The sequence below is a fragment of the Bombina bombina genome, chromosome 3 (assembly GCF_027579735.1).
Source record: "Bombina bombina isolate aBomBom1 chromosome 3, aBomBom1.pri, whole genome shotgun sequence".
In the NCBI taxonomy this organism is placed as follows: domain Eukaryota; kingdom Metazoa; phylum Chordata; class Amphibia; order Anura; family Bombinatoridae; genus Bombina; species Bombina bombina.
In genome coordinates this window covers 597,844,469-597,869,989 of record NC_069501.1, presented here as the reverse complement: position 1 = coordinate 597,869,989, position 25,521 = coordinate 597,844,469, and the positions used below count along the sequence as shown (strand labels likewise).

The following is a 25,521-nucleotide window of genomic DNA, read 5'->3' as shown; positions in this document are numbered from 1 at the left end:
GGAATACGATACCAAATGACGCCTTCAATAAGCTTTTTCAGTGGATCTGAGCACCTCACACATGCATCTGCATGCCTTGCTTCTCAAAAACAACTGCGCATTAGTGGCGCGAAAATGAGGCTCTGCCTATGACTAGGAAAGGCCCCCAGTGAAAAAGGTGTCCAATACAGTGCCTGTCCGTTTTTTTAACAATTTGCCAAGATTAAAATAACTCTCCTAAGTTATAAACCATTAAACATGCTTATATAGTAATCGTTTTGGCCCAGAAAAATGTCTACCAGTCTTTAAAGCCCTTGTGAAGCCCTTGTATTCTTATATTGAAAATTAAGAAAATGGCTTACCGGATCCCATAGGGAAAATGACAGCTTCCAGCATTACCAAGTCTTGTTAGAAATGTGTCATACCTCAAGCAGCCAAAGTCTGCTCACTGTTTCCCCCAACTGAAGTTAATTCCTCTCAACAGTCCTGTGTGGAAACAGCCATCGATTTTAGTAACGGTTGCTAAAATCATTTTCCTCTTACAAACAGAAATCTTCATCTCTTTTCTGTTTCAGAGTAAATAGTACATACCAGCACTATTTTAAAATAACAAACTCTTGATTGAAGAATAAAAACTACATTTAAACACCAAAAAACTCTGAGCCATCTCCGTGGAGATGTTGCCTGTGCAACGGCAAAGAGAATGACTGGGGAAGGCGGAGCCTAGGAGGGATCATGTGACCAGCTTTGCTGGGCTCTTTGCCATTTCCTGTTGGGGAAGAGAATATCCCACAAGTAAGGATGACGCCGTGGACCGGACACACCTATGTTGGAGAAATACAATCGTCATTAATACCATTTGTTTGGGGTATATACATTTGTTTTATTTTTACCCAATTCACCCACACTAAAGCATATGCAATAGAAAACCAACAAAATGCTTTCTGGAATAAAAGGGCAAATATGAAAAGGACATTCTAGTGTAAAAATAAAATACTAAACTTTTCCTCTTCCTACACAATCTGTTTACCATATCAGTGTTCTCCACAGAAACTTTTGCCAGCTGGGTGAGGGTAGTGTAATACTTTCTAATTTTATAAGATTTGCTGCTACCCAAAGCACAAATTAATTGCATAATTTAACATATATTTATGAAATGTAACTTTAGCTAATTTTAGCTTAATATTGGCTAAAGTTTCAGTGGTTAGCACTCCACTCCATCAGCATTTGCATGCTAATTGCCACTCATAGATTTCCTGGGGTTTGCAAATAAGAAAAGAAAGGAGGTTTTGTAAGGGCGCTAATAGCTAAAGATACTATGTGGATTTATTAAGTGTATATCTGTGATAAGAGTTTAAAGTATCAAAAAATGTGTAAAAAACATACAGTTTATTTATGTGTAAAATACAGTTTATTTGGTTACAATATGATTAAAGAACTTATAGAGACGTCTCTAGTACAAATCAATAAAATTTAAAAACAGACAAAAATACAGAGAAAATAAATCAATAAAAGATAGGTTAAAAAAGCAAGTAGTACTATTTGAGAATATTCGTATACTACTTATTATGTTGGTCACTCAGAAATATCACATGTAATGTGACTAGGCAGTTTGCCAAACTTTCCGTGAGTATTTTAAAGTTCATAAAATTTCATACATACTTTCATTTGAGATTCGTTTACCAACTGGATAAAAACTTTGAAAAAAGATGGAGCTTAAAGCAGAGCTGTGCATAAAAAATATTTGTATAGAGTTGTATCTTTCTGTCAAAATATACCCGACCTTTGTATTAGTTTCAGAGCAAACTTTCAGGGATAATTATCATGTCCATATATATGAACCAAGAGAGATGTCCCATAAACTTATTTTGCTAATGGTTTAAGATTGCAGTTTGCGACTCCCATACAAATTGTACCTTATTGTATACGTGAGCTATAGCAGGGTATCCTGTGCATCCTGCAGCTCGGTTCCTCCGATAGTGTCCTCGTGTTGCTGGCGTCTGACGTCACATCCAATGTGTGGGGGCCCGCCTTGCGTCCGCCAATCAATGCTTAGCCAGTTTCAGGATACCTTTTTGCATCCGATACAAGGTGTACAATTTTCTTCTTATTTCTGATACTTGCTTGTACCGGTCAGCAGAGGTGTGCTTGAATGAAAGAAAGAAATTTTCCTGCACTTAGTGCTTTTAAGCACGCAGGTTCCGATGATATATAATTTCAATGTCTTTTGTTAACAATCAACCCGGGTTGGTTCATTCGGTTCAAACGATAGTGGAGTCAAGGATACAGTCTTTAGCTTCTACGCGTTTCACTCCCTCTAGGAGCTTTATCAAGAATGATTCTGACTGTTTGACTCCTCTCTTTAATAGGTGTATCCAGTGTCTCATTGGTTCAAAGAGATCTCGTAGTTAAGGTGGTATCCATGGTTTGCACTTGCTCCTAATACATTGCTCCATCATAATATTTATCACAAGTTTGACCAAACATATTTCAGACCAATTTATTTTAAAACAATATCGTGTTACCTTAAGACAATTTAATTTATTTAAACCTATTATGTTAAGGATAGGTGGAGATGTGGAGAAACATATAATAGGATTGTTAGGTTAAGGGTGCACTAAAAAATACGTGCACTAAAAAATACGTTCTTTAATCTAGAAGAAATGGTGAGATGTCCAATTCTGAATTTAACCCTTTGGGGAATAGCGTGTCGAATTTAAAGATGTACTCTGCCTCTTTAAGGAGCAGTTTCTTCTGTATATCCCCGCCTCTCCAGTGTTTTTCTACTTTGTATATACCCCAAAAGGATAGATCTTTTGTGTTGCCCTTATGTGTGGTTTTGAAATGTTGATAGAGGTGTGTGTCTTCCATTCCATTCTCTATATTATTGAGATGTTCCCTGATGTTCCCAGCTCTGCTTTAAGCCAAATATTTTTTATGCACAGCTCTGCTTTAAGCTCCATCTTTTTTCAAAGTTTTTATCCAGTTGGTAAACGAATCTCAAATGAAAGTATGTATGAAATTTTATGAACTTTAAAATACTCACGGAAAGTTTGGCAAACTGCCTAGTCACATTACATGTGATATTTCTGAGTGACCAACATAATAAGTAGTATACGAATATTCTCAAATAGTACTACTTGCTTTTTTAACCTATCTTTTATTGATTTATTTTCTCTGTATTTTTGTCTGTTTTTAAATTTTATTGATTTGTACTAGAGACGTCTCTATAAGTTCTTTAATCATATTGTAACCAAATAAACTGTATTTTACACATAAATAAACTGTATGTTTTTTACACATTTTTTGATACTTTAAACTCTTATCACAGATATACACTTAATAAATCCACATAGTATCTTACAAAACCTCCTTTCTTTTCTCTACACATCACTTTTAGATTGAAGGATCTAAAAACACTGTAAGGAGTTTGATACTTTATTCCACCAGCGCACTATTTACCCACACTTTTGCACTTTGCAAATAAGAACCCATTTCAATCCATTTGAGAAACTTAAAGCAATGTTTTAAGGATTTTTGGACTTTTCAAAAAAACATTTTTATCTCTTTTTCAAGCAGCATGCTTAGTTCAAGCAAAAACCGAAGGTGCAAAATGAAAAAACTAAATTTTTAAAAAGTAAATTTATGCTTACCTGATAAATTTATTTCTTCTACGATATGACAAGTCCACGGATTTCATCCTTACTTGTGGGATTTATCCTCCTGCTAACAGGAAGTGGCAAAGAGCACCACAGCAGAGCTGTATACATAGCTCCTCCCTTCCCTCCACCCCCAGTCATTCGCCGAAGTAAGGAAGAGAAAGGAGAAGCCAAAGGTGTAGAAGTGACTGAAGTTTATAAAAAATATAATATAATATAAACCTGTCTTAAAAATAACAGGGAGGGCCGTGGACTCGTCATATCGTAGAAGAAATAAATTTATCAGGTAAGCATAAATTTCCTTTTCTTCTACAAGATATGACGAGTCCACGGATTTCATCCTTACTTGTGGGATACAATACCAAAGCAACAGGACACGGATGAAAGGGAGGGACAAGACAGGAACCTAAACGGAAGGCACCACTGGCTTGAAGAACCTTTCTCCCAAAACCAGCCTCAGAAGAAGCAAAAGTATCAAATTTGTAAAATTTGTAAAAAGTGTGAAGAGACGACCAAGTCACAGCCTTGCAAATCTGTTCAACAGAAGCATCATTTTTAAATGCCAATGAGGAAGCCACAGCCCTAGTAGAATGAGCCGTAATTCTTTCAGGAGGCTGCTGTCCAGCAGTCTCATACGCCAGATGGATGATACTCTTCAGCCAAAAAGAGAGGTAGCCGTAGCTTTCGGACCCCTATGCTTTCCAGAAAAAACAACCAGAAACAAAAAGACTGAACATACCTCAAAGTTGCTTGTAGCAACACACCGGTCTCTACCCTGAAGATTTTCTTACACTATCTTCCAGCAGCTGTGGGAACCGTCATGGATCTTAGAAAATGCTTGCTAAGATCATCAACATCAGGGCAGGAAGCATCCTCACTTTCCCTGAGAAAACAATAGTACTCACTGGCACCATTTGAAAATAAAAAAACTTCTTGATTGAAGAAACTAAACTAACACCTCACTTTACCTCTTCCTATTACTATACAGGCAACCTCTTCCTATTACTATACAGGCAAAGAGAATGACTGGGGGTGGAGGGAAGGGAGGAGCTATATATACAGCTCTGCTGTGGTGCTCTTTGCCACTTCCTGTTAGCAGGAGGATAAATCCCACAAGTAAGGATGAAATCCGTGGACTCGTCATATCTTGTAGAAGAAACACTATTTTTTCAATAGAATGCCCATTTAAGTTTGTGAAAAAGCAAAAAAATAAAATATAAATTGTATTTTTTTAAAAAGAAATAGAACTTGTGGAAATTATTTAAATGTATGCCTTATAAATTTGAAAAGAAAATCAAAAGGTTGACAATTTGCCAGTTACGCTTCCCTTTGAGTGATCTGTTTTAGATTACAAATTTACCACAAACATTTTAACTTCAAGACTTATTTTAGCCAACAAAGTGATGAATAGTGAGATGACAATATACAGGAAACAGACAGAAATGGCTCTGGATTTTCCTCAATGATAAAGAAATAAATTAATTTTAATAGCTTTTGAAGACAATATGAAGATATTTTTTGCTCCATCAACACAAAACAAATACTATTTTATAAACAGCTTTAAACATCTAGTTTGGAATATGTATTTTATAATAACTACTAACATATTTGCTGTAGGCAATGTATTCTATAATACTTCAGAAGAAGCATTATTGTTTTTTAAGGTATGCAGTTTAAATTGGTCTCTATTTTTTCCAAGAACGGTTCTCTAGAATTCTAGGCTTTGATGACTATACCTAGCACTAACTTCTGTGATACATTGACAAGTCTCTTTAAAGGCACAACATAGTAATCTATGACGGTGCAATTCATTTCTATAGTTCAACCACAACGTATTTCTATAGTTCAACCACAACGTACAATATATCTAGAATACAACAGTTTATTTCCATTCCCATTTCATTTGTCTTTGTGTATTTTAAGGCCTGAATATGAGATATGTTAGGTAAACTGTGCAAATCCATAATTTTCCATTCATTTTTATAGCCTAAAATAGAATAAAGTGCAGTCTGAGTATGATTAACAAAAAAACCTATACAAGACTAGCCATTTGTTGAGGTCTACAAAGTCATTTAATCTCCCTTTGTGTTATTATACAAAATTCAATACATTTTTTGAGATTTATCAATCTCTGAAGTTAGTGTGTGCGAATACTCTGTTAACGATTAAAACATATAACAGTTTAAAAGGATAGAATAATTATTTCAATAACCATAATGGATGAGTGGACTTTGCTGTGATAAAGGAGATAAAACCTTTTAAACTCTGTAGACATTTTTCTTCTAAATCATATTGTTGTATGACTAATGTGATTATATGTCTCCTACATTAGTATTTACTAAAAAGGTTGCATCAAATAACATTGCAGATAAAAAGGAAGAATTATGTTCTGAAGAAACAAGAATAAATACTGGAATGTGTGTAACATTGTACGTATCATTGTGAAACTGTGTTGTAATCTAGCGTTACAATTGTATAGCTGCATTATATGAGCGCTTCATTTCTGTATCTCACAACAATAGCATTTAATGGATTGCAGTTAAATATTTCCTAACAATGATATTCGAATTAATCAGCAATACTTGAGCTGGATAAATACACGATAAATGTTCAGCCATGGACACAACCTTTATATTGGGCATTTGCCACAGCTTTGGAGTGACGGCATCTCTAATTAACTGTTTGTCCATTACATAAGTTAGAGCAAGGGGTCTATTCAGTCTTATTATGATCCAGCACTTTATAAGGAGGAGAAGATGACGCTTCTTCTGGAACAACAGGAAGAGTGGCTGGAGCATATATTTCCGATAAGCTGTCATTGCTCTCTAGAGCCCCATACGAAAATGAGGTTCCAAAATCTGGCTGTATCGCTGAGCCATTGTCATGCATGCTATGTAGTCCTATAAAAATATATATGCATAAGTTAAAAACATATGATATGCACATTTTAGTATATCAGCATAATGAGATAAATATGTTTTAAAATAATTATGCTACCTGGCATAGAATTCATCGCAACGTAGGGTTCAAAAGATTTAGATTTCTTCCTGTTCCTCGTAATTAAGAAGACTCCAAGAAAAGCAATAAGGCATCTAAGAAATTAGAAATGATTGGTTATAGTACTGATATTTTACCTATGAATTAAGAAAAAAAATTCTAGAAATGTTCATTAGTTATCTGATAAGTGCTACAATCGTTAAAGTTTTCACAATCCTTAAATCATCTCGAGGCTTTTTAAATATTATTAATATGTCCCGACATATGACATGAAACCATACTTAAATACCCTAACCTGGAATGTACATAACCCTTTAAATGCTGATCCATTTCTAACCACCTATATGGGATTTATTTTTAAGAGGGGCTTCTGGGCTTTAAAACAAGTGGTCATGGGGGACCTGTTATAAGTATCAAAGAGCAAAGTGGCAGACCAGCATATATACTGGTATGTCAGGGAAACACCAAGAGCCACTGCCAAGCTCAAATCCAATATTGAAAACAAAACAAGAGGTGTTCCCATATAGTAAAAATCGCTTTATTAACTCATAAGTAGGGATCCAGAAAACCCCCCACAAAGCTTCGGCGGCATTACCCTTAATCATGTGATACAGGTTACACATACTCTGCCACATTATATAGCCCATTCAATCAAACAATTTGTCTTAATTGACCATACTTTTCTTGTAACACAAGAGGGCATTAGAGTACATAAATAACAGGTATAAAAAGAAACCACACTATTAAAAACAATGTTGGAAAGCATCTTGATTTTAAAGTAGCACACAGTCACAGTCAACGTGGATTACCTAGAAAGTCATACATATCTTTATGTACCAAATTGCATTAAATACGAAAAATTGCATTTAATAAAAAATGTGATTCCCTATTCATGCCTTTGGGTTCCATAGTGTCTAACTTGAAAATCCAATAAACCTCACATTGTTTAAATAGGAGTTCTCTATTGCCTCCCCATCTCAGGGTATTAACCCTTTCAATCACCTGGAACCTTAGCTGATTTATTTGGTGTCCTGCTTCTATGAAATGAGCAGATATCGGGGAAGTTCCTACCTTACAGCAAATGTTACTTTTATGTTCACTTATGCGGTCTCTAACCCGCCTGGTGGTCTCCCCCACATAGCCCCGCCCACACAGGCATTTTATAAAATAAATAGCATAAGATGTCTCACAAGTATAATGTGTATGATAATAGAATTTATAACGAGTTTGTGGATGTGTAAAATAGGGACTCCTAATGATAGAACTAAAATTAATACACCCTAGGCAGGGAAAACATCCTACATTCTTCTTAGAGATAAACGTTTGTTTCAAAGACTTTTTAGAGCCTATATCAGCCTTGATTAAAGTGTAATGTATACTACGACTCTTTTTAAAAGCAGGCATGGAAACATTTCTAAATTCCTCAACATCAGAGATACAGTCTCCTATTAAGTGCCTAAGCTTATGTATGGTTTTCAAAATCTGTTTGCTCTGTGTGGAAAATTCTGAGACAAAGGTCATTGTATTAAATTCTATCTTGGTTTTTTTGGGGCTCTATTAAACTCCTTTTAGGAATATTACTAACTTCTGCAGTTACTTGTTGAATTAATTCCCCTGGATAACATCTCTCCCTAAATTTCTGACATATTTATTTAAGTCTTACTGGAACAGTTTCCTCATCAGTAACAATTTTTTAAACCTCAGTTATTGGCTCCAGGGTAGAGATTTAATTAGAGAAAAATGATGTGCACTGTCAAATTGCAGGATACCTGTTATTTATGTACTCTAATGGCCTCTAGTGTTGAAAAAAAGTATGGTAAATTAAAGGGACAGTCTAGGCCAAAATAAACTTTCATGATTCAGATAGAGCATGTAATTTTAAACAATTTTCCAATTTACTTTTATCACCAATTTTGCTTTGTTCTCTTGGTATTCTTAGTTGAAAGCTTAACCTAGGAGGTTCATATGCTAATTTCTTAGACCTTGAAGCCCACCTCTTTCAGAATGCATTTTAACAGTTTTTCACCACTAGAGGGTGTTAGTTCACATATTTCATATAGATAACACTGTGCTCGTGCACGTGAAGTAATCTGGGAGCAGGTACTGATTGGCTAGACTGCAAGTCTGTCAAAAGAACTGAAAAAAGGGGCAGTTTGCAGAGGCTTAGATACAAGATAATCACAGAGGTTAAAAGTATATTATTATAACTGTGTTGGTTATGCAAAACTGGGGAATGGGTAATAAAGCGATTATCTATCTTTTAAAACAATAAAAATTCTGGTGTAGACTGTCCCTTTAAGACAAATTGTTTAATTGAATGGGCCATATAATGTGGCAGAGTATGTGTAACCTGTATCACATGATTTAGGGGAACGCCCCTGAAAAGTTGTGTCTTTCTGGATCCCCACGTATGAGTTAATAAAGGGATTTTAACTATATGGGAACACCTCTTGCTTTGCTTTCAATATTGGACCTGTTATAAGTGCCTAGAGACTCCGCAGCATGGAAACAGTGTGGGTAAGTGTAGTTATTTTTTTGAAAAATAAGCGTTTAAACATTATAGCCCCAAGACACCAACTGCTTTAAAGAACAGGAGATTGCCTTTCAAGCGATTGGGGGTTTCTAGGACTTAAAGGGACATTGTACACTAGATTTTGCTTTGCATAAATGTTTTGTAGATGATCCATTTATATAGCCCATCTGGTAGTGTTTTTATAAAAATATAGTTTTCAACAAATTAGGGAGCGCCACAGCTAAAATACAATGCTTGTAACATTCAATTAGCGCAATACATGTGACCGGATAATGAAAAAGTCCATCAATAGTAACTAAACTTAGATAAAAATATTCAGTCCTTCAAAAAGGGTTATACTTAGTCTTTTTTTGAATCTGTGATCCCTGTGTTACTAATATGCAGCTCCTTCTTGGCTCACTGGTGTGTACTCCGTGGCTGAACAATGACAACTTCCAAACGATCAGAAAAAACAGAACAAATGGAGCGCAACAAAGTGCACAGACGATCTAAGTGTAGATGTGCAGAATAACAATTTATTATAAAACAGATAAAAGGTGTACACTCACAAGGATAACCTCAAACATGTGAGGTATGTATCAGCAATGTTAAAAGTTGATCCACATCGAGTCGTATATCCCAAGTAAACCTTTTCTTTCGTCTGGCATCTACTTAAGTGTGTTCTGGTTTAAACAGCCTACCGTCTCTGTAAGAAACCCCAAACACTTGTGGCACCTCAGATTCAAGGTAATCGACCCCACAGAATAAAAGTTCTAGTCTTAAAAACGGAGATAGTGCAGCCCAGGTAGTGGTCGCTCTGTAAAAAGCCGGCTTCAGATCTGCCGCTACAGAGAGCATACTCGCGTCCTCCGTAACGTATTATGGGTGTGGCCTACCGAGTTTTGCAGGGCCCCTCCTTGATTCGTCAGAGGAAATGCCCATCCTCTATCTCATCGTTCTCTTTATAGTAGCCATACCCCGGGATCTCCCACATTTATTGGAGCGATCTTATTTGGTCATAGGGTATAGGCAGGTACAAATGAACTTCATATTATTTGACAGTAGCGCAACTCAATTAACTACATATTGTAATTCTCATTGTATGGTACACATAGTCAAACTTCCAGCTCATAAACATAGCTGTAGTACGAACATATCATATAAACATTAATGTCATCTTCCTACAAAGTTAATTATAATTAAAATAAAAATGGATATAAAAGGGAAAGTAGAACCGTTTCCTGCACGGACATTTAAATGTCTGTCCACACTTAAGTGGATGCCAGACGAAAGAAAAGGTTTACTTGGGATATACGACTCGATGTGTATCACCTTTTAACCATTGCTGATACATACCTCACATGTTTGAGGTTATCCTTGTGAGTGTACACCTTTTATCTGTTTTATAATAAATTGTTATTTTGTACATCTACACTTAGATCATCTGTGCACTTTGTAGCTCTACATTTGCTCTGTTTTTTTTTAGATCGTTTGGAAGTTGTTAAAAAATATAGTTTTGCCTATTTTGTATGAACATTGTGCTGATTTTCAGACTCCTAACCAAGCCCCACAGTGACAGATGTACCGGGTATACACTTGTTTACAGACTCCTGTTTATGTTATCTGTCTTTTCATATGCAGGAAATTGGTGGAGTGTCTGCTCTTTTTGTTTACCCAGCCCATTTCAGTGGGTGTTCCAGACTACCTCATCAACAATGCTAAACTGGGAGCTTCTAAGTAAGTTTTTAAAAGGTTTTATGCTGGATTTTTAGATCAGTATCTGTGCATATTCCTCTTTATAGTAGTGTCTATTACATGCAGTTATATGAAAATTGATGGATACTGTCCTTTTAAGGGAGCTGAGAGGTTAACTTACTAGCTAGCTCCCTTAACCCCTTAATGACGGACCATTTTTCAATTTTCTTACCCTTAATGACAATGGCTATTTTTACATTTCTGCAGTGTTAACGTTTAGCTGTAATTTTCCTCTTACTCGTTTACTGTACCCACACATATTATATACTGTTTTTCTCGTCATTAAATGGACTTTCTAAAGATACCATTATTTTCATCATATCTTATAATTTACTAAAAAAAATGATAAAATATGAGGAAAAAATGGAAAAAAACACACTTTTTCTAACTTTGACCCCCAAAATCTGTTACACATCTACAATCACCAAAAAACACCCATGCTAAATAGTTTAGAAATTTTGTCCTGAGTTTAGAAATACCCAATGTTAACATGTTCTTTGCTTTTTTTGCAATTTATGGGGCAATAAATACAAGTAGCACTTTGCTATTTCCAAACCACTTTTTTTCCAAAATTAGCGCTAGTTACTTTGGAACCCTGATATCTGTCAGGAATACCTGAATATCCCTTGACGTATATATTTTGTTTTAGAAGACATCCCAAAGTATTGTACAAAAAAGAAAAGATTGGAACCTAATTATAATAGTAGGGTTGTAAAATATCTCCTTGTGTGTTTTGCAATATATTATATATGATTTGTCAGCAATTATTATTAAACACACAATGAGCAGTGCGTAAGCATTTATGATACAATTCAATGCGGTTTATGACTACACTTACTGAAGCAGGGTAGTCAAACAAAAAAGAGATGCTTATATACACTGATATGATTTCTTTATTATTTATTGTTGAAAGATAATTACTGTGCCATGAAAGACTAACAATATAGTGTGTTAAAAATTAACCTTTATTAATATTATTTAAAAAGACAGTTTTAAGTGGATGATAATACTGCCCAGAAAAGTTAAAAACACTCTCACTGTGTTTGGTGAGTATTCAGCATGTACTTATTATGCTAGGAAATTCCCACAGATCTAGGTGCCTCTAAAGAGCAATAAATTGCAAATGAGAAATTTACAGAAGAGCTATTCTAAATAGCATGAGCCCATTGGGCATGTATAGCTCTTAATAGTATCTGAGTTGTTATACTACTATATATTGAAAAATATATATGCTTAATTTCTTTGTGCTGCGGCTAACAGATTACTAAGTGGCCTATCCCACTCTAGGATTGCTAGTATGTCTGGGTATACAAGTTAATTGTGTACTGACGGTGGTAGCAGCCTATAAGTAACAGAAAATAATGATTAACTGTTTAGGGTAATTCATTTATACCACTGAGATGTGGTTGGTAAATCTTAAATCAGTGGAATATAAAGATATAATTATATTGTTTGGTTGACTGGCTGATCCGTTAAATAGCACAGGTAAAGGTATTAAATGACATAATCGTACCCCTGATACTTATTAATACCTGGAATAGTATAAGTAGTACTGCAGGATATGCAAGAAGTTACCATCAAAGATATATATTGATTAATCTGCTGTTGTTACACACAGTAGTCCCTTATTTTAAATCCAGATATAATTACTGATCTCTTGCTTATATAAATTCCCCCAAGTATCGGGCTAGTAAATGTTTACCAGTATTGCAAGGATTATGCAAATATATAAAGAGCTGTGTGGCTGGATTAATTCTTAACCGTAGTGTGAAAGGATGGTTCTTTGTAGCCTTTTTAATCACAAGTGCTTAATCCTGTCAGTATTAACGTAACACTAAAGTTTGTGAGATAGAACCAAAAATGATCAAAAGCTATATCATACTATTCCAGAGTACTAAGTATTAATCACAGATATATTATCAATGTTATTGTGTGCAGCGTAGCAAAGTTAAAGTGTTGAGCATGTTTTCTTTTTCTCCTAAATCAACACAAAATAAGTATAACGGTCACTTGCGCCCTTGCAAGGTTTAAGCGTCTAATGCTGATTTTTTAAATAAAGCATGCTGTTTTGTCTAATTTAACAACGAGTGAGGCTAGTTAAAAAATGAGGAGACCCCTGACGCGGCGTTTCACTAATCTAGGCCCATTTTGGTATATTTCATGCCACCATTTCACCGCCAAATGCGATAAAAAAAAAAAAAGTTCACTTTTTCACAAATTTTATCACAAACTTTAGGTTTCCAACTGAAATTATTTACAAACAGCTTCTGCAATTATGGCACAAATGGTTGGAAATGCTTCTCTGGGATCCCCTTTTTCAGAAATAACAGACTTATATGGCTTTGTGGTTGCTTTTTGGTAATTAGAAGGCCGCTAAATGCCGCTGCGCACCATATATGTTTTATGCCCAGGAGTGAAGGGGTTAATTAGGGAGCTTGTAGGGAGCTTGTAGGGTTAATTTTAGCTTTAGTGTAGTGTAGTAGACAACCCCAAGTATTGATCTAGGCCCATTTTGGTATATTTTATGCCACCATTTCACCGCCAAATGCGAGCAAATAAAAAAAAAACTTTACATTTTTAACAATTTTAGGTTTCTCACTGAAATTATTTACAAACAGCTTGTGCTATTATGGCAGAAATTGTTGTAAAAGCTTCTCTGGTATCCCCTTTGTTCAGAAATAGCAGACTTATATGGCTTTGGCGTTACTTTTTGGTAATTAGAAGGCCGCTAAATGCTGCTGCGCACCACACGTGAATTATGCCCAGCAGTGAAGGGGTTAAATTAGGTAGCTTGTAGGGAGCTTGCAGGGTTAATTTTAGAGATCAGCCTCCCACCTGACACATCCCACCCCCTGATCCCTCCCAAACAGCTCTCTTCCCTCCCCCACCCCACAATTGTTCCCGCCATCTTAAGTACTGGCAGAAAGTCTGCCAGTACTAAATAAAAGAGTTTTTTTTTTTTTTTTTTTAAATAAAAATAATAAAATAATTTAGTTGTGATGGACCCCTGCCTTAGCACCAACGTCCCTGATCCCCCCCCTCCAGATCTCTAACCCTGTCCCCTACCTAATTACCGCCATCTTGGGTACTGGCAGCTGTCTGCCAGTACCCAGTTTGGCCCCACAAACCAAATTATTTTAAATTTTATTTATAAATATTTTTTTATTAGTTCTGTAGTGTAGCAGCCCCCCCACAATACCCCCACCCCCTCCCCCTCCCAGATCCTTTTATATGTAAAAAAAAAAAAAATTAACTTTTTTTCCCCCTTCCTGCCTTCATTGGTGTCAGTGTGGCTAATGAGCGCACGTGCACGTGCGCCCCCGTGCACACGCACCCCCCGTGCACACACGCCCACATGCACGTGCATCGTGCACACGTGCGCATCGTGCACGCTCCCTCCTCCCACCCGGACAACGGCACCATCGCTACCGGTGCAGAGAGGGCCACAGAGTGGCTCTCTCTGCATCGGAGGCTTGTAAAGTGGTATTGCAGGATGCCTCCATATCGAGGCATCACTGAAATACCCTCAGAGCTGCTGGAAGCGATTGTGATCACTTCCAGCACTCTGTTAGACAACTGACGTACCAGGTACGTCTATTGTCATTAACAGTTAGTTTTTGCATGACGTACCTGGTACGTCAGTTGTCATTAAGGGGTTAAAGAGACATAAAACTATTTTTGTCTTTCAGAATTCAGATAGAGAATACAATTTTAAACAACATTCTAATTTACTTCTATTACCTAAATTGCTTCCTTCTTTAGCTATCCTTTGCTGAAGAAATAGCAATTCACATGGGTGAGCCAATCACATGAGGCATCTATGAGCAGCCCCCAATCAGCAGTTACTGAGGCTATTTAGATATGATTTTCAACAAAGGATATAAAGAGAATGAAGCAAATCAGATAATAGAAGTAAACTGGAAAGTTGATTAAAACTGAATGATCTACCTTAATCATGAAAGAAAAAAAAATGTTTTTTTATGATCCTTTTAAGTATGGTGCAGCTGCCCAGAAATTCTGGAGGTTTCCAGCGCTTGTTAAAGGAATAGTCTAATCAAAATTAAACTTATGTGATTCAGATAGAGCAGACAACGTTAAGCAACTTTCTAATTAACTACTATTATCAATTTTTCTTCGTTCTCTTGGTATTTTTATTTCAATGTAAGCTTAGAAGCCAGCCCATTTTTGATTCAGCACCTGGGTAGTGCTTGCTGATTAGTGGCTACATTTAGACACCAATCAGCAAGCGCTACCAGGTGAAGAACCAAAAATGGTCCGGCTCCTATGTTTACATTCTTGCTTTTTCAAATATAGATACAAAGAGAATGGAGAAAAAATAATAATAGGAGTAAATTAGAAAGCTGCTTAAAATTACATTCTCTATCTGAATCATGAAAGTTTAATTTTGACTTGACTATCATTTTAACATCACTACGCCCCAGCATCCCCCAAATTCCTTTGGCGATGCTGGTCCACTTCTGGCCACTGGGAATGCAGAGTTAAGAGTTCAGGAGGATAACGGCACATGGTTGTCATCCACAGTTAATACATTGTGTGAATGATGACCACTTGTCATCATGAACACTTAAAGGGTTAAATGGCACAAATAACTGCCTCAGTTCTACAAGCAAGTCAATGTATCATTCCAATATATCCACTCCCACTTGATTTTTTCTTAATTTGCAGACCTAATGAGAATGCCCAACACGGAAAAAAACAGATAAAGACAAGTGGTTTATTTGGTGGTTACAGCATCTAAATAGTTTCTGCTTTAAAAATGACATGAAATGTATGTGTGGAGGTAGTGTTAAAGTGTTTTTACATAAAAATGAAAATATATATAAGAATATAGTCCATAGATTACTGAGTGCATTTAACCCACATCTCTCATTGATCTTATATAAGGCACCTACTGTATATTGATGAATCATATTTGTTAGGATTTCGGCATCAATATCTGTCTGAATCATGAAAGAAAAATATTGGGTTTGCTGTCCATTTAAAGAAAAAAAGGGCTGTTTTTCAGAAAAATTCCATTGACTTATAATTGGGATTTTTGGTCATTACTACAGCCGAAATGGCTAAATGTATTTTCATAAACTTAGCATACTAATATCTTCTAACTTGATCTAATATTCTTTTGTAGATTGATTTTTTTTTTTAAGTTATTGAATTCACATTAGCTTTTGTATTGGAACAGTGCAGATTTCACAGTTATGTCGCGACCTGAGAAGCTCAGTAGAGAGCTTTTTCTTCAGCACATTATCAATCTAGATGCAGTGTAGAAGTCTGTTAGCAGGGGAAGCCTGTAATCAGCAGCATCGGTGCTAAGTTCATACTTTGCTTTGCTCTGATCTTATGGGATTTCACTGAAATCTTGCAAGATTTTATTGAGAAGTTCCTTAAACTGAGGAGGGAAATAAAGAGTCCTAGTGCATCCTGATCGGAGGCTTTTTAAAGCCCTTTTACAATGGGATGTGGCTACTGAGGAAATTTTGAGGTAAAATATCTTTTTTTACATAGAGATGTTCAGGTGATAACATCTAGTGAGCTTTTTACAGATATACTGCATTACTTTCTAGTGCAAAAGACAAAAGGGCAGGCATTGGAAGCCCTAGAGAGTGGAGAGCAGAGTCCCATAGAAAGTAATGAAGCCCTCTAGGATACAAAATCTCGCAGGGGAGAGCGAGGTTAACACAGAAGGACCCAGCACTGATATAAATTCTCAGTTTGCAGCAAACACAAATTAACTTGAAATCTTTTCACTAAAGTTTAACTTGTGTTTGCCTCTAGTTTTGGTGCATTACTTTTCTGTCAGTTAAATAATTGCATTGTGAGGTGTGAAGATAAGTTGTGTTTGAGGAAAGAGGGCTAAGATGATGTACAGATGCTGGTGTGTGAGGAATAGTAGGATTGAGAGGTTGAGATGGGTGAGAGGGAGAGGTTGCTGAAAAGATGAGTTAGAGGAAGTAAGAGGTAAAAAAACATGTTGTGTAGGGGAAATAGAGGTGGAAGTGTGACGAGGAGATTGTGTGTGAAATGGGAGGATAAGGAGGTGGTCGCATGTAAGGGAGAGGGGGGATGAAAAGGTAAGCAGTAGCTTATGTAAGGTTATGTCATGTCATTAGTGTGGTCATTGATGATGTCATGCAAAGCTCACAAGGGGTTAAAAAACAGGTACACTCTCTGCTCTGGTGTTTACAGAAGAATAACTCTAAAAACCAAACTCTAAATATACCGCAATTCTCCCAAATACGGTTAGTATGAATCAAAAGAGAAAAAAAGCAGGGTGCTATATCATAACTCTATAGCACCAGTTTGGAGCGCCTCTCTGCTTTTTTTTCTGTTTTAAAACTCCCAAGGGGGGGAAGTGATGGAAGTTTAAGTTAGGAAGTTCAATTCTTTTAAACGTTTGATAAAAATTAAACACACAACAAAAACATAATTTATGTAAGAACTTTCCTGATAAATTCATTTCTTTCATATTAGCAAGAGTCCATGAGCTAGTGACGTATGGGATATACATTCCTACCAGGAGGGGCAAAGTTTCCCAAACCTCAAAATGCCTATAAATACACCCCTCACCACACCCACAAATCAGTTTAACGAATAGCCAAGAAGTGGGGTGATAAGAAAAAAGTAATGGTAGAATTTAGTAAAAGTATGCAAAGAAGACCAAGTTGCTGATTTGCAAATCTGATCAACCGAAGCTTCATTCCTAAACGCCCAGGAAGTAGAAACTGACCTAGTAGAATGAGCTGTAATCCTTTGAGGCGGAGTTTTACCCGACTCAACATAAGCATGATGAATCAAAGACTTTAACCAAGATGCCAAAGAAATGGCAGAAGCCTTCTGGCCTTTCCTGGAACCGGAAAAGATAACAAATAGACGAGAAGTCTTTCGGAAATCTTTAGTAGCTTCAACATAATATTTCAAAGCTCTAACTACATCCAAAGAATGCAACGATCTTTCCTTAGAATTCTTAGGATTAGGACACAATGAAGGAACCACAATTTCTCTACTAATGTTGTTAGAATTCACAACCTTAGGTAAAAATTTAAATGAAGTTCGCAACACCGCCTTATCCTGATGAAAAATCAGAAAAGGAGACTCACAAGAAAGAGCAGATAATTCAGAAACTCTTCTAGCAGAAGAGATGGCCAAAAGAAACAAAACTTTTCAAGAAAGTAATTTAATATCCAGCGAATGCATAGGTTCAAACGGAGGAGCTTGAAGAGCCCCCAGAATCAAATTCAAACTCCAAGGAGGAGAAATTGACTTAATGACAGATTTTATACGAACCAAAGCCTGTACAAAACAATGAATATCAGGAAGATTAGCAATTTTTCTGTGAAACAGCACAGAAAGAGCAGAAATTTGTCCTTTCAAGGAACTTGCAGACAAACCTTTATCCAGACCATCCTGAAGAAACTGTAAAATTCTAGGAATTCTAAAAGAATGCCAAGAAAAATGATGAGAAGAACACCAAGAAATGTAAGTCTTCCAGACTCGATAATATATCTTCCTAGACACAGATTTACGAGCCTGTAACATAGTATTAATTACGGAGTCAGAGAAACCTCTATGACTGAGAATCAAGCGTTCAATCTCCATACCTTCAAATTTAATGATTTGAGATCCTGATGGAAAAATGGGCCTTGAGATAGAAGGTCTCGTCTTAACGGAAGAGTCCAAGGTTGGCAACTGGCCATCCGAACAAGATCCGCATACCAAAACCTGTGAGGCCATGCTGGAGCCACCAGCAGTACAAACGAACGCTCCTTTAGAATCTTGGAAATCACTCTTGGAAGAAGAACTAGAGGCGGAAAGATATAGGCAGGATTATACTTCCAGGGAAGTGACAATGCATCCACTGCTTCCGCCTGAGGATCCCTGGATCTGGACAGATACCTGGGAAGCTTCTTGTTTAGATGAGAAGCCATCAGATCTATTTCTGGAAGTCCCCAGATTTGAACAATCTGAAGAAATACCTCTGGGTGAAGAGACCATTCGCCCGGATGTAAAGTCTGGCGACTGAGATAATCCGCTTCCCAATTGTCTATACCTGGGATGTGAACCGCAGAAATTAGACAGGAGCTGGATTCCGCCCATGCAAGTATTCGAGATACTTCTTTCATAGCCAGAGGACTGTGAGTCCCTCCTTGATGATTGACATATGCCACGGTTGTGACATTGTCCATCTGAAAACAAATGAACGACTCTCTCTTTAAAAGAGGCCACGACTGAAGAGCTCTGAAAATCGCATGGAGTTCCAAAATGTTGATTGGTAATCTCGCCTCCTGAGATTCCCAAACCCCCTGTGCTGTCAGAGACCCCCATACAGCTCCCCAACCTGTCAGACTTGCATCTGTTGAGATCACAGTCCAGGTCGGAAGAACAAAAGAAGCCCCCTGAACTAAACGATGGTTGTCTGTCCACCACGTCAGAGAGTGTCGTACAATCGGTTTTAAAGATATTAATTGTGATATCTTTGTATAATCCCTGCACCACTGGTTCAGCATACAGAGCTGAAGAGGTCGCATGTGAAAACGAGCAAAGGGGATCGCGTCCGATGCAGCAGTCATAAGACCTAGAATTTCCATGCATAAGGCTACCGAAGGGAATGATTGAGACTGAAGGTTTCGACAAGCTGAAACCAATTTCAGACGTCTCTTGTCCGTCAAAGACAGAGTCATGGACACTGAATCTATCTGGAAACCTAAAAAAGGTTACCCTTGTCTGAGGAATCAATGAACTCTTTGGTAAATTGATCCTCCAACCATGTTCTTGAAGAAACGATACAAGTCGATTCGTATGAGATTCTGCTAAATGTGAAGACTGAGCAAGTACCAAGATATCGTCCAAATAAGGAAATACCACAATAGCCTGTTCTCTGATTACAGATAGAAGGGCACCGAGAACCTTTGTAAAAATCCTTGGAGCTGTTGCTAGGCCAAATGGCAGAGCCACAAACTGGTAATGCTTGTCTAGAAAAGAGAATCTCAGAAACTGAAAATGATCTGGATGAATCGGAATGTGCAGATATGCATCTTGTAAATCTATTGTGGACATATAATGCCCTTGCTGAACAAAAGGCAGAATAGTCCTTATAGTTACCATTTTGAATGTTGGTATTCTTACATAACGATTCAATATTTTTAAATCCAGAACTGGTCTGAAGGAATTCTCCTTCTTTGGTACAATGAATAGATTTGAGTAAAACCCCAGACCCTGTTCCAGAACTGGAACTGGCACAATTACTCCAGCCAACTCTAGATCTGAAACACATTTCAGAAACGCTTGAGCCTTCACTGGATTTATTGGAACGCGAGAAAGAAAAAAATCTTCTTGCAGGAGGCCTTATCTTGAAACCTATTCTGTACCCTTGTGAAACAATGTTCTGAATCGAATTGATCCAAATTTCTTTGAAAAATCGTAATCTGCCCCCTACCAGCTGGGCTGGAATGAGGGCCGCACCTTCATGTGGACTTGGGAGCTGGCTTTGGCTTTCTAAAAGGCTTGGATTTATTCCAGACTGGAGATGGTTTCCAAACAGAAACCGTTCCTGTAGGGGAAGGATCAGGCTTTTGTTCCTTATTCTGACGAAAGGAACGAAAACGATTAGCAGCCCTATATTTACCTTTAGATTTTTTATCCTGTGGTAAAAAAGTTCCTTTCCCCCCAGTAACAGTTGAAATAATAAAATCCAACTGTGAACCAAACAATTTATTACCTTGGAAAGAAAGGGAAAGCAAATTAGAAGACATATCAGCATTCCAAGTTTTAAGCCATAAAGCTCTTCTAGCTAAAATAGCTAAGGACATATACCTGACATCAACCCTAATATCAAAGATGGCATCACAAATAAAGTTATTAGCATGTTGAAGAAGATTAACAATGCTATGAGTATTATGATCTGTTACTTGTTGTGCTAAAGCCTCCATCCAGAAAGTTGAAGCTGCAGCAACATCCGCCAAAGATATAGCAGGTCTAAGAAGATTCCCTGAACATAAATAAGCTTTTCTAAGAAAGGATTCAATTTTCCTATCTAAAGGATCCTTAAAGGAAGTACTATCTGCCGTACGTTTAGCAAGAGTAGAGATATCCCCATCAACTTTAGGGATTTTGTCCCAAAACTCTAATCTGTCAGATGGCACAGGATACAATTTCTTAAACCTTTTAGAAGGAGTAAATGAATTACCCAGATTATTCCATTCCCTGGAAATTACTTCAGAAATAGCATCAGGGACGGGAAAAACTTCCGGAATAACTACAGGAGGTTTAAAACCCGTATTTAAACGTTTAGATTTAGTATCAAGAGGACCAGATTCCTCTATTTCTAATGCAATTAAGACTTCTTTAAGTAAAGAACGAATAAATTCCATTTTAAATAAATATGAAGATTTATCAGTGTCAATCTCTGAAACAGAATCCTCTGAACCAGAAAAATCATCATCAGAAACAGAATCCTCTGAACCAGAAAAATCATCATCAGAAACAGAATCAGAATGATGATGTTCATTTAAAAATTCATCTGAAAAATGAGAAGCTTTAAAAGACCTCTTACTGGAAGGAGGAATAACAGCCATAGCCTTCCTAATAGACTTAGAAACAAAATCTCTTATGTTAACAGGAACACCCTGAGTATTAGATGTTGATGGAACAGCAACAGGTAATGGAACATTACTAAAGGAAATATTATCTGCATTAGCAAGTTTATCATGACATTCATCACAAACAGCCAGAGGGACAGTTACCACAAGTTTACAACAAATGCACTTAACTTTGGTAGATCCAGCATCAGGCAGCGATTTTCCAGAAGTAGCTTCTGATCCAGGGTCAATCTGAGACATCTTGCAATATGTAATAGAAAAAACAACATTAAAGCAAAATTTATCAAATTCCTTAAATGACAGTTTCAGGAATGGGAAAAAATGCCAATGAACAAGCTTCTAGCAACCAGAAGCAAATAAACAACGAGACTTAAATAATGTGGAGACAATAATGACGCCCATATTTTTTAGCGCCAAAAAAGACGCCCACATTATTTGGCGCCTAAATGCTTTTGGCGCCAAAAATGACGCCACATCCGGTGACGCTGACATCTTTGGTGCAAAAACATCAAAAAAATTACGCAAACACAAACAACTTCCGGCGACAAGTATGACGCCGGAAATGACTAAGAAAATTGTCTGCGCCAAGAATGACGCAATAAAATGAAGCATTTTCAGCCCCCGCGAGCCTAACAGCCCACAGGAAAAAAGTCAAATTTTAAGGTAAGAAAAATGTATTATTCATATGCATTATCCCAAATAATGAAACTGACTGTCTGAAATAAGGAATATTGAACATCCTGAATCAAGGCAAATAAATGTTTAAACACATATATTTAGAACTTTATATAAAAGTGCCCAACCATAGCTTAGAGTGTCACAAAAAATAAGACTTACTTACCCCAGGACACTCATCTACATGTAGTAGAAAGCCAAACCAGTACTGAAACGAGAATCAGAAGAGGTAATGGTATATATAAGAGTATATCGTCGATCTGAAAAGGGAGGTAAGAGATGAATCTCTACGACCGATAACAGAGAACCTATGAAATAGATCCCGTAGAAGGAGATCATTGAATTCAAATAGGCAATACTCTCTTCACATCCCTCTGACATTCACTGCACACTGAGAGGAAAACCGGGCTCCAGCCTGCTGCGAAGCGCATATCAACGTAGAATCTAGCACAAACTTACTTCACCACCTCCATGGGAGGCAAAGTTTGTAAAACTGATTTGTGGGTGTGGTGAGGGGTGTATTTATAGGCATTTTGAGGTTTGGGAAACTTTGCCCCTCCTGGTAGGAATGTATATCCCATACGTCACTAGCTCATGGACTCTTGCTAATTACATGAAAGAAACCAACATTTAGATGTAGCTCTCTCTCAAATAAAGATAACTTACCCTAGTGCAAACATGGAAACATGAAGTATATTCTCTCCCCGGAAGTCTAAGTAAAATACTGCACCTATGATAATTACAGTAGAAACATTAAAACAAATTAAATACAGTTTATCTCCTCATCAGTACATATTACTTTTTTAAACCAGTTATATATGTTTTTATTATACCATGAATTTACATAGTGCTGACAGATTAAACTTTACTATAGATTTTATTTTTGATGCAAAAGTCAACACAATTAGTTCAAAAGTGTTTTTTTATCAGTTTGTTTCAATTGTTTTATATAGAAGCATGAATAAAAACAAAATACTTTAAGAAACTATTTTCCATAAGTAACATGGATCAGCATAGCACTATTACACATACAAGTGAACAAGAATTATTTAGGTAATTGGATAACAGTTTTTTATGTGACAATCAAATGCTTCTTTAGAATACTTTGAATAATTCAGTGAAATAGACCAAGAACCATTTTGTAGCTGAATTAATGAATATATTTTCTATTGGAAACTTACCTGCAGATATAGCTATAGTTGTGGACAGGATGTAATTCACACTTGCAATCAGAGCAGAATCATATAGCTGAGAAGCTTGGGTCAAAAATCTATGTTAGATATGAAAAGAAACTGAAATTATTTAAGAAGTTATAAAAAGTTATGTTAGGTATACGTTGTTTAGCTAGACCAATATTTTAAATGATGGTAATATCTGTATAAAGGCAAAGCATTCTTGTATATAAACAAACAGTGTATTAATACAAGTGAAAAGGGCCAGTACGCTCTCCAAAAAAAGTAAATAAACATATTAAAAAACTTTGTATGTAAAAGGACAGTAAATTCAAAATTAAATTTTCATGATCCAGACAGAGTATGCAGTTTTAACCAACATTTCAAATTACTTCCATTACCAAATCTGCTTTGTTCCCTTGGTATCCTTTGTTAAATAGTATACATAGGTATGCTCAGAAGAAGAAATGCACTGCCAGGAGCTAGCTGCTGATTGGTGGCTGCTCATATATGACTCTTGTCACTGACTCACCAGATTGTGTTCAGCTAGCTCCCAGTAGTGCATTGCTGCTCCTGAGCCTATCTAGGTATGCTTTTCAACAACGGACACAAATAAATTGCTTTGATTTTACTGTCCCTTTAATATCTTTATGAAGTGGTTGTACTTTTGCTTAAAGTGACAGTCTACATCAGAATTTTTATTGTTTTAAAAGATAGATAATCCCTTTATTACCCATTCCCCAGTTTTGCATAACCAACACAGTTATATTAATATACTTTTAACCTCTGTGATTATCTTGTATCTAAGCCTCTGCAAACTGACCCTTTATTTCAGTTCTTTTGACAGACTTGCAGTTTAGCCAATCAATGCCTGCTCCCAGATAACTTCACGTGCACAAGCACAGTGTTATCTATATGAAACACATGAACTAACACCCTCTAGTGGTGAAAAACTGTTAAAATTCATTCTGAAAAGAGGTGGTCTTCAAGGTCTAAGAAATTAGCATATGAACCTCCTAGGTTAAGCTTTCAACTAAGAATACAAAGAGAACAAAGCAAAATTGGAGATAAAAGTAAATTGGAAAATTGTTTAAAATTACATGCTCTATCTGAATCATGAAAGTTTATTTTGGCCTAGACTGTCCCTTTAACTTTCCAATAGTGTAGTCGACTAATGGGAAAGTACGTAAGTGGCTGACAGTTTTGTTTTCTGGAGCATCATAAATAAATATGGACTTACGATGCTTGGGCAACAGCTGTAGCCACCATGCACACAACCATGATGTAGAAGATTGGATACCCCAACTGCATAGTGCCACGAATGGAGACAAAGATCATGCCAGCTAGTGCTTTGACAGTCACAACGGTTGTTGATCCTACATAAAAACAAAAAATAGCACAACCATATTTGCAATGGATCACATATAATGTCAAATAATACATTGAAAAATGTATACTACACATCTGTACGTTGTTTGAAAGACAAGTTACATTTATTTTTTTAATGTGCTCAGTTTATATAACAGTATGCAGTGCTAATTCACATTGTGCACTGATATTTATGGAACAGACAGTATCTTTAAAACTAACACCTAAGTAAAGGTAATACATCGGCACAGAATATCTTTACATAGCAAACAGTGCAGTTTTTATTTGACAGCCTTATTTAGTTTAGAAACTTGCAGAACCTTTCATTTGTACTTATGTATAATGTACCCTATGAATTTGATACTGGTGGGTTTGATATAGGCTTTCCTTTAAGGCTGAAAATAATAATAAAAAGCTATTTGTAAAATAGTACAATATACAATATAGTACAACAGACACCTTTGTTTATGTAACAGGAAATTCAATGTAAAGCAAAAAAAATGACACAGGAAAACACAAATGAAATCTGTGTATTTCTCACATTAGTGTAATAACAACAACATGCTCTAACATATAAGAACATATACTTTTTACATTTTATGTCCCATTAAATTAGAATTTGGAAACTAACAGGGAGTGAATGTTTTTTTCCCAAATGATTTTGTGGGATAGGAGCTCACTGACTAACAGTGACAACTTCCAGAATGTTATTGGTAAACTCTGACACACCATAAGCCTAATTTTTCAGCTCTGAAACATCTGCTAAAAAGTAATAACAAAAACTGAAATAT

The 25,521-nt window shown here is 36.5% G+C and overlaps 1 protein-coding gene across 2 annotated transcripts in view; it reads right to left on the bottom strand.

Moving 5' to 3' along the window:
* Nucleotides 1-5,101: 5,101 nt before the first annotated feature.
* LOC128653727 (NIPA-like protein 3) overlaps nt 5,102-25,521 on the bottom strand; it is an 80,308-nt gene continuing 59,888 nt past the window's right edge. For both annotated transcript variants that reach the window (XM_053707189.1, XM_053707190.1), the window contains exons 8-12: nt 24,603-24,738; nt 23,372-23,460; nt 22,857-22,920; nt 6,636-6,730; nt 5,102-6,538 (exon numbers count right to left, since the gene is read on the bottom strand). In XM_053707189.1, coding sequence (XP_053563164.1) covers nt 6,351-6,538; nt 6,636-6,730; nt 22,857-22,920; nt 23,372-23,460; nt 24,603-24,738 — 572 coding nt within the window. In that variant the 3' untranslated portion in view covers nt 5,102-6,350. The remainder of the gene's footprint in view (nt 6,539-6,635; nt 6,731-22,856; nt 22,921-23,371; nt 23,461-24,602; nt 24,739-25,521) is intronic.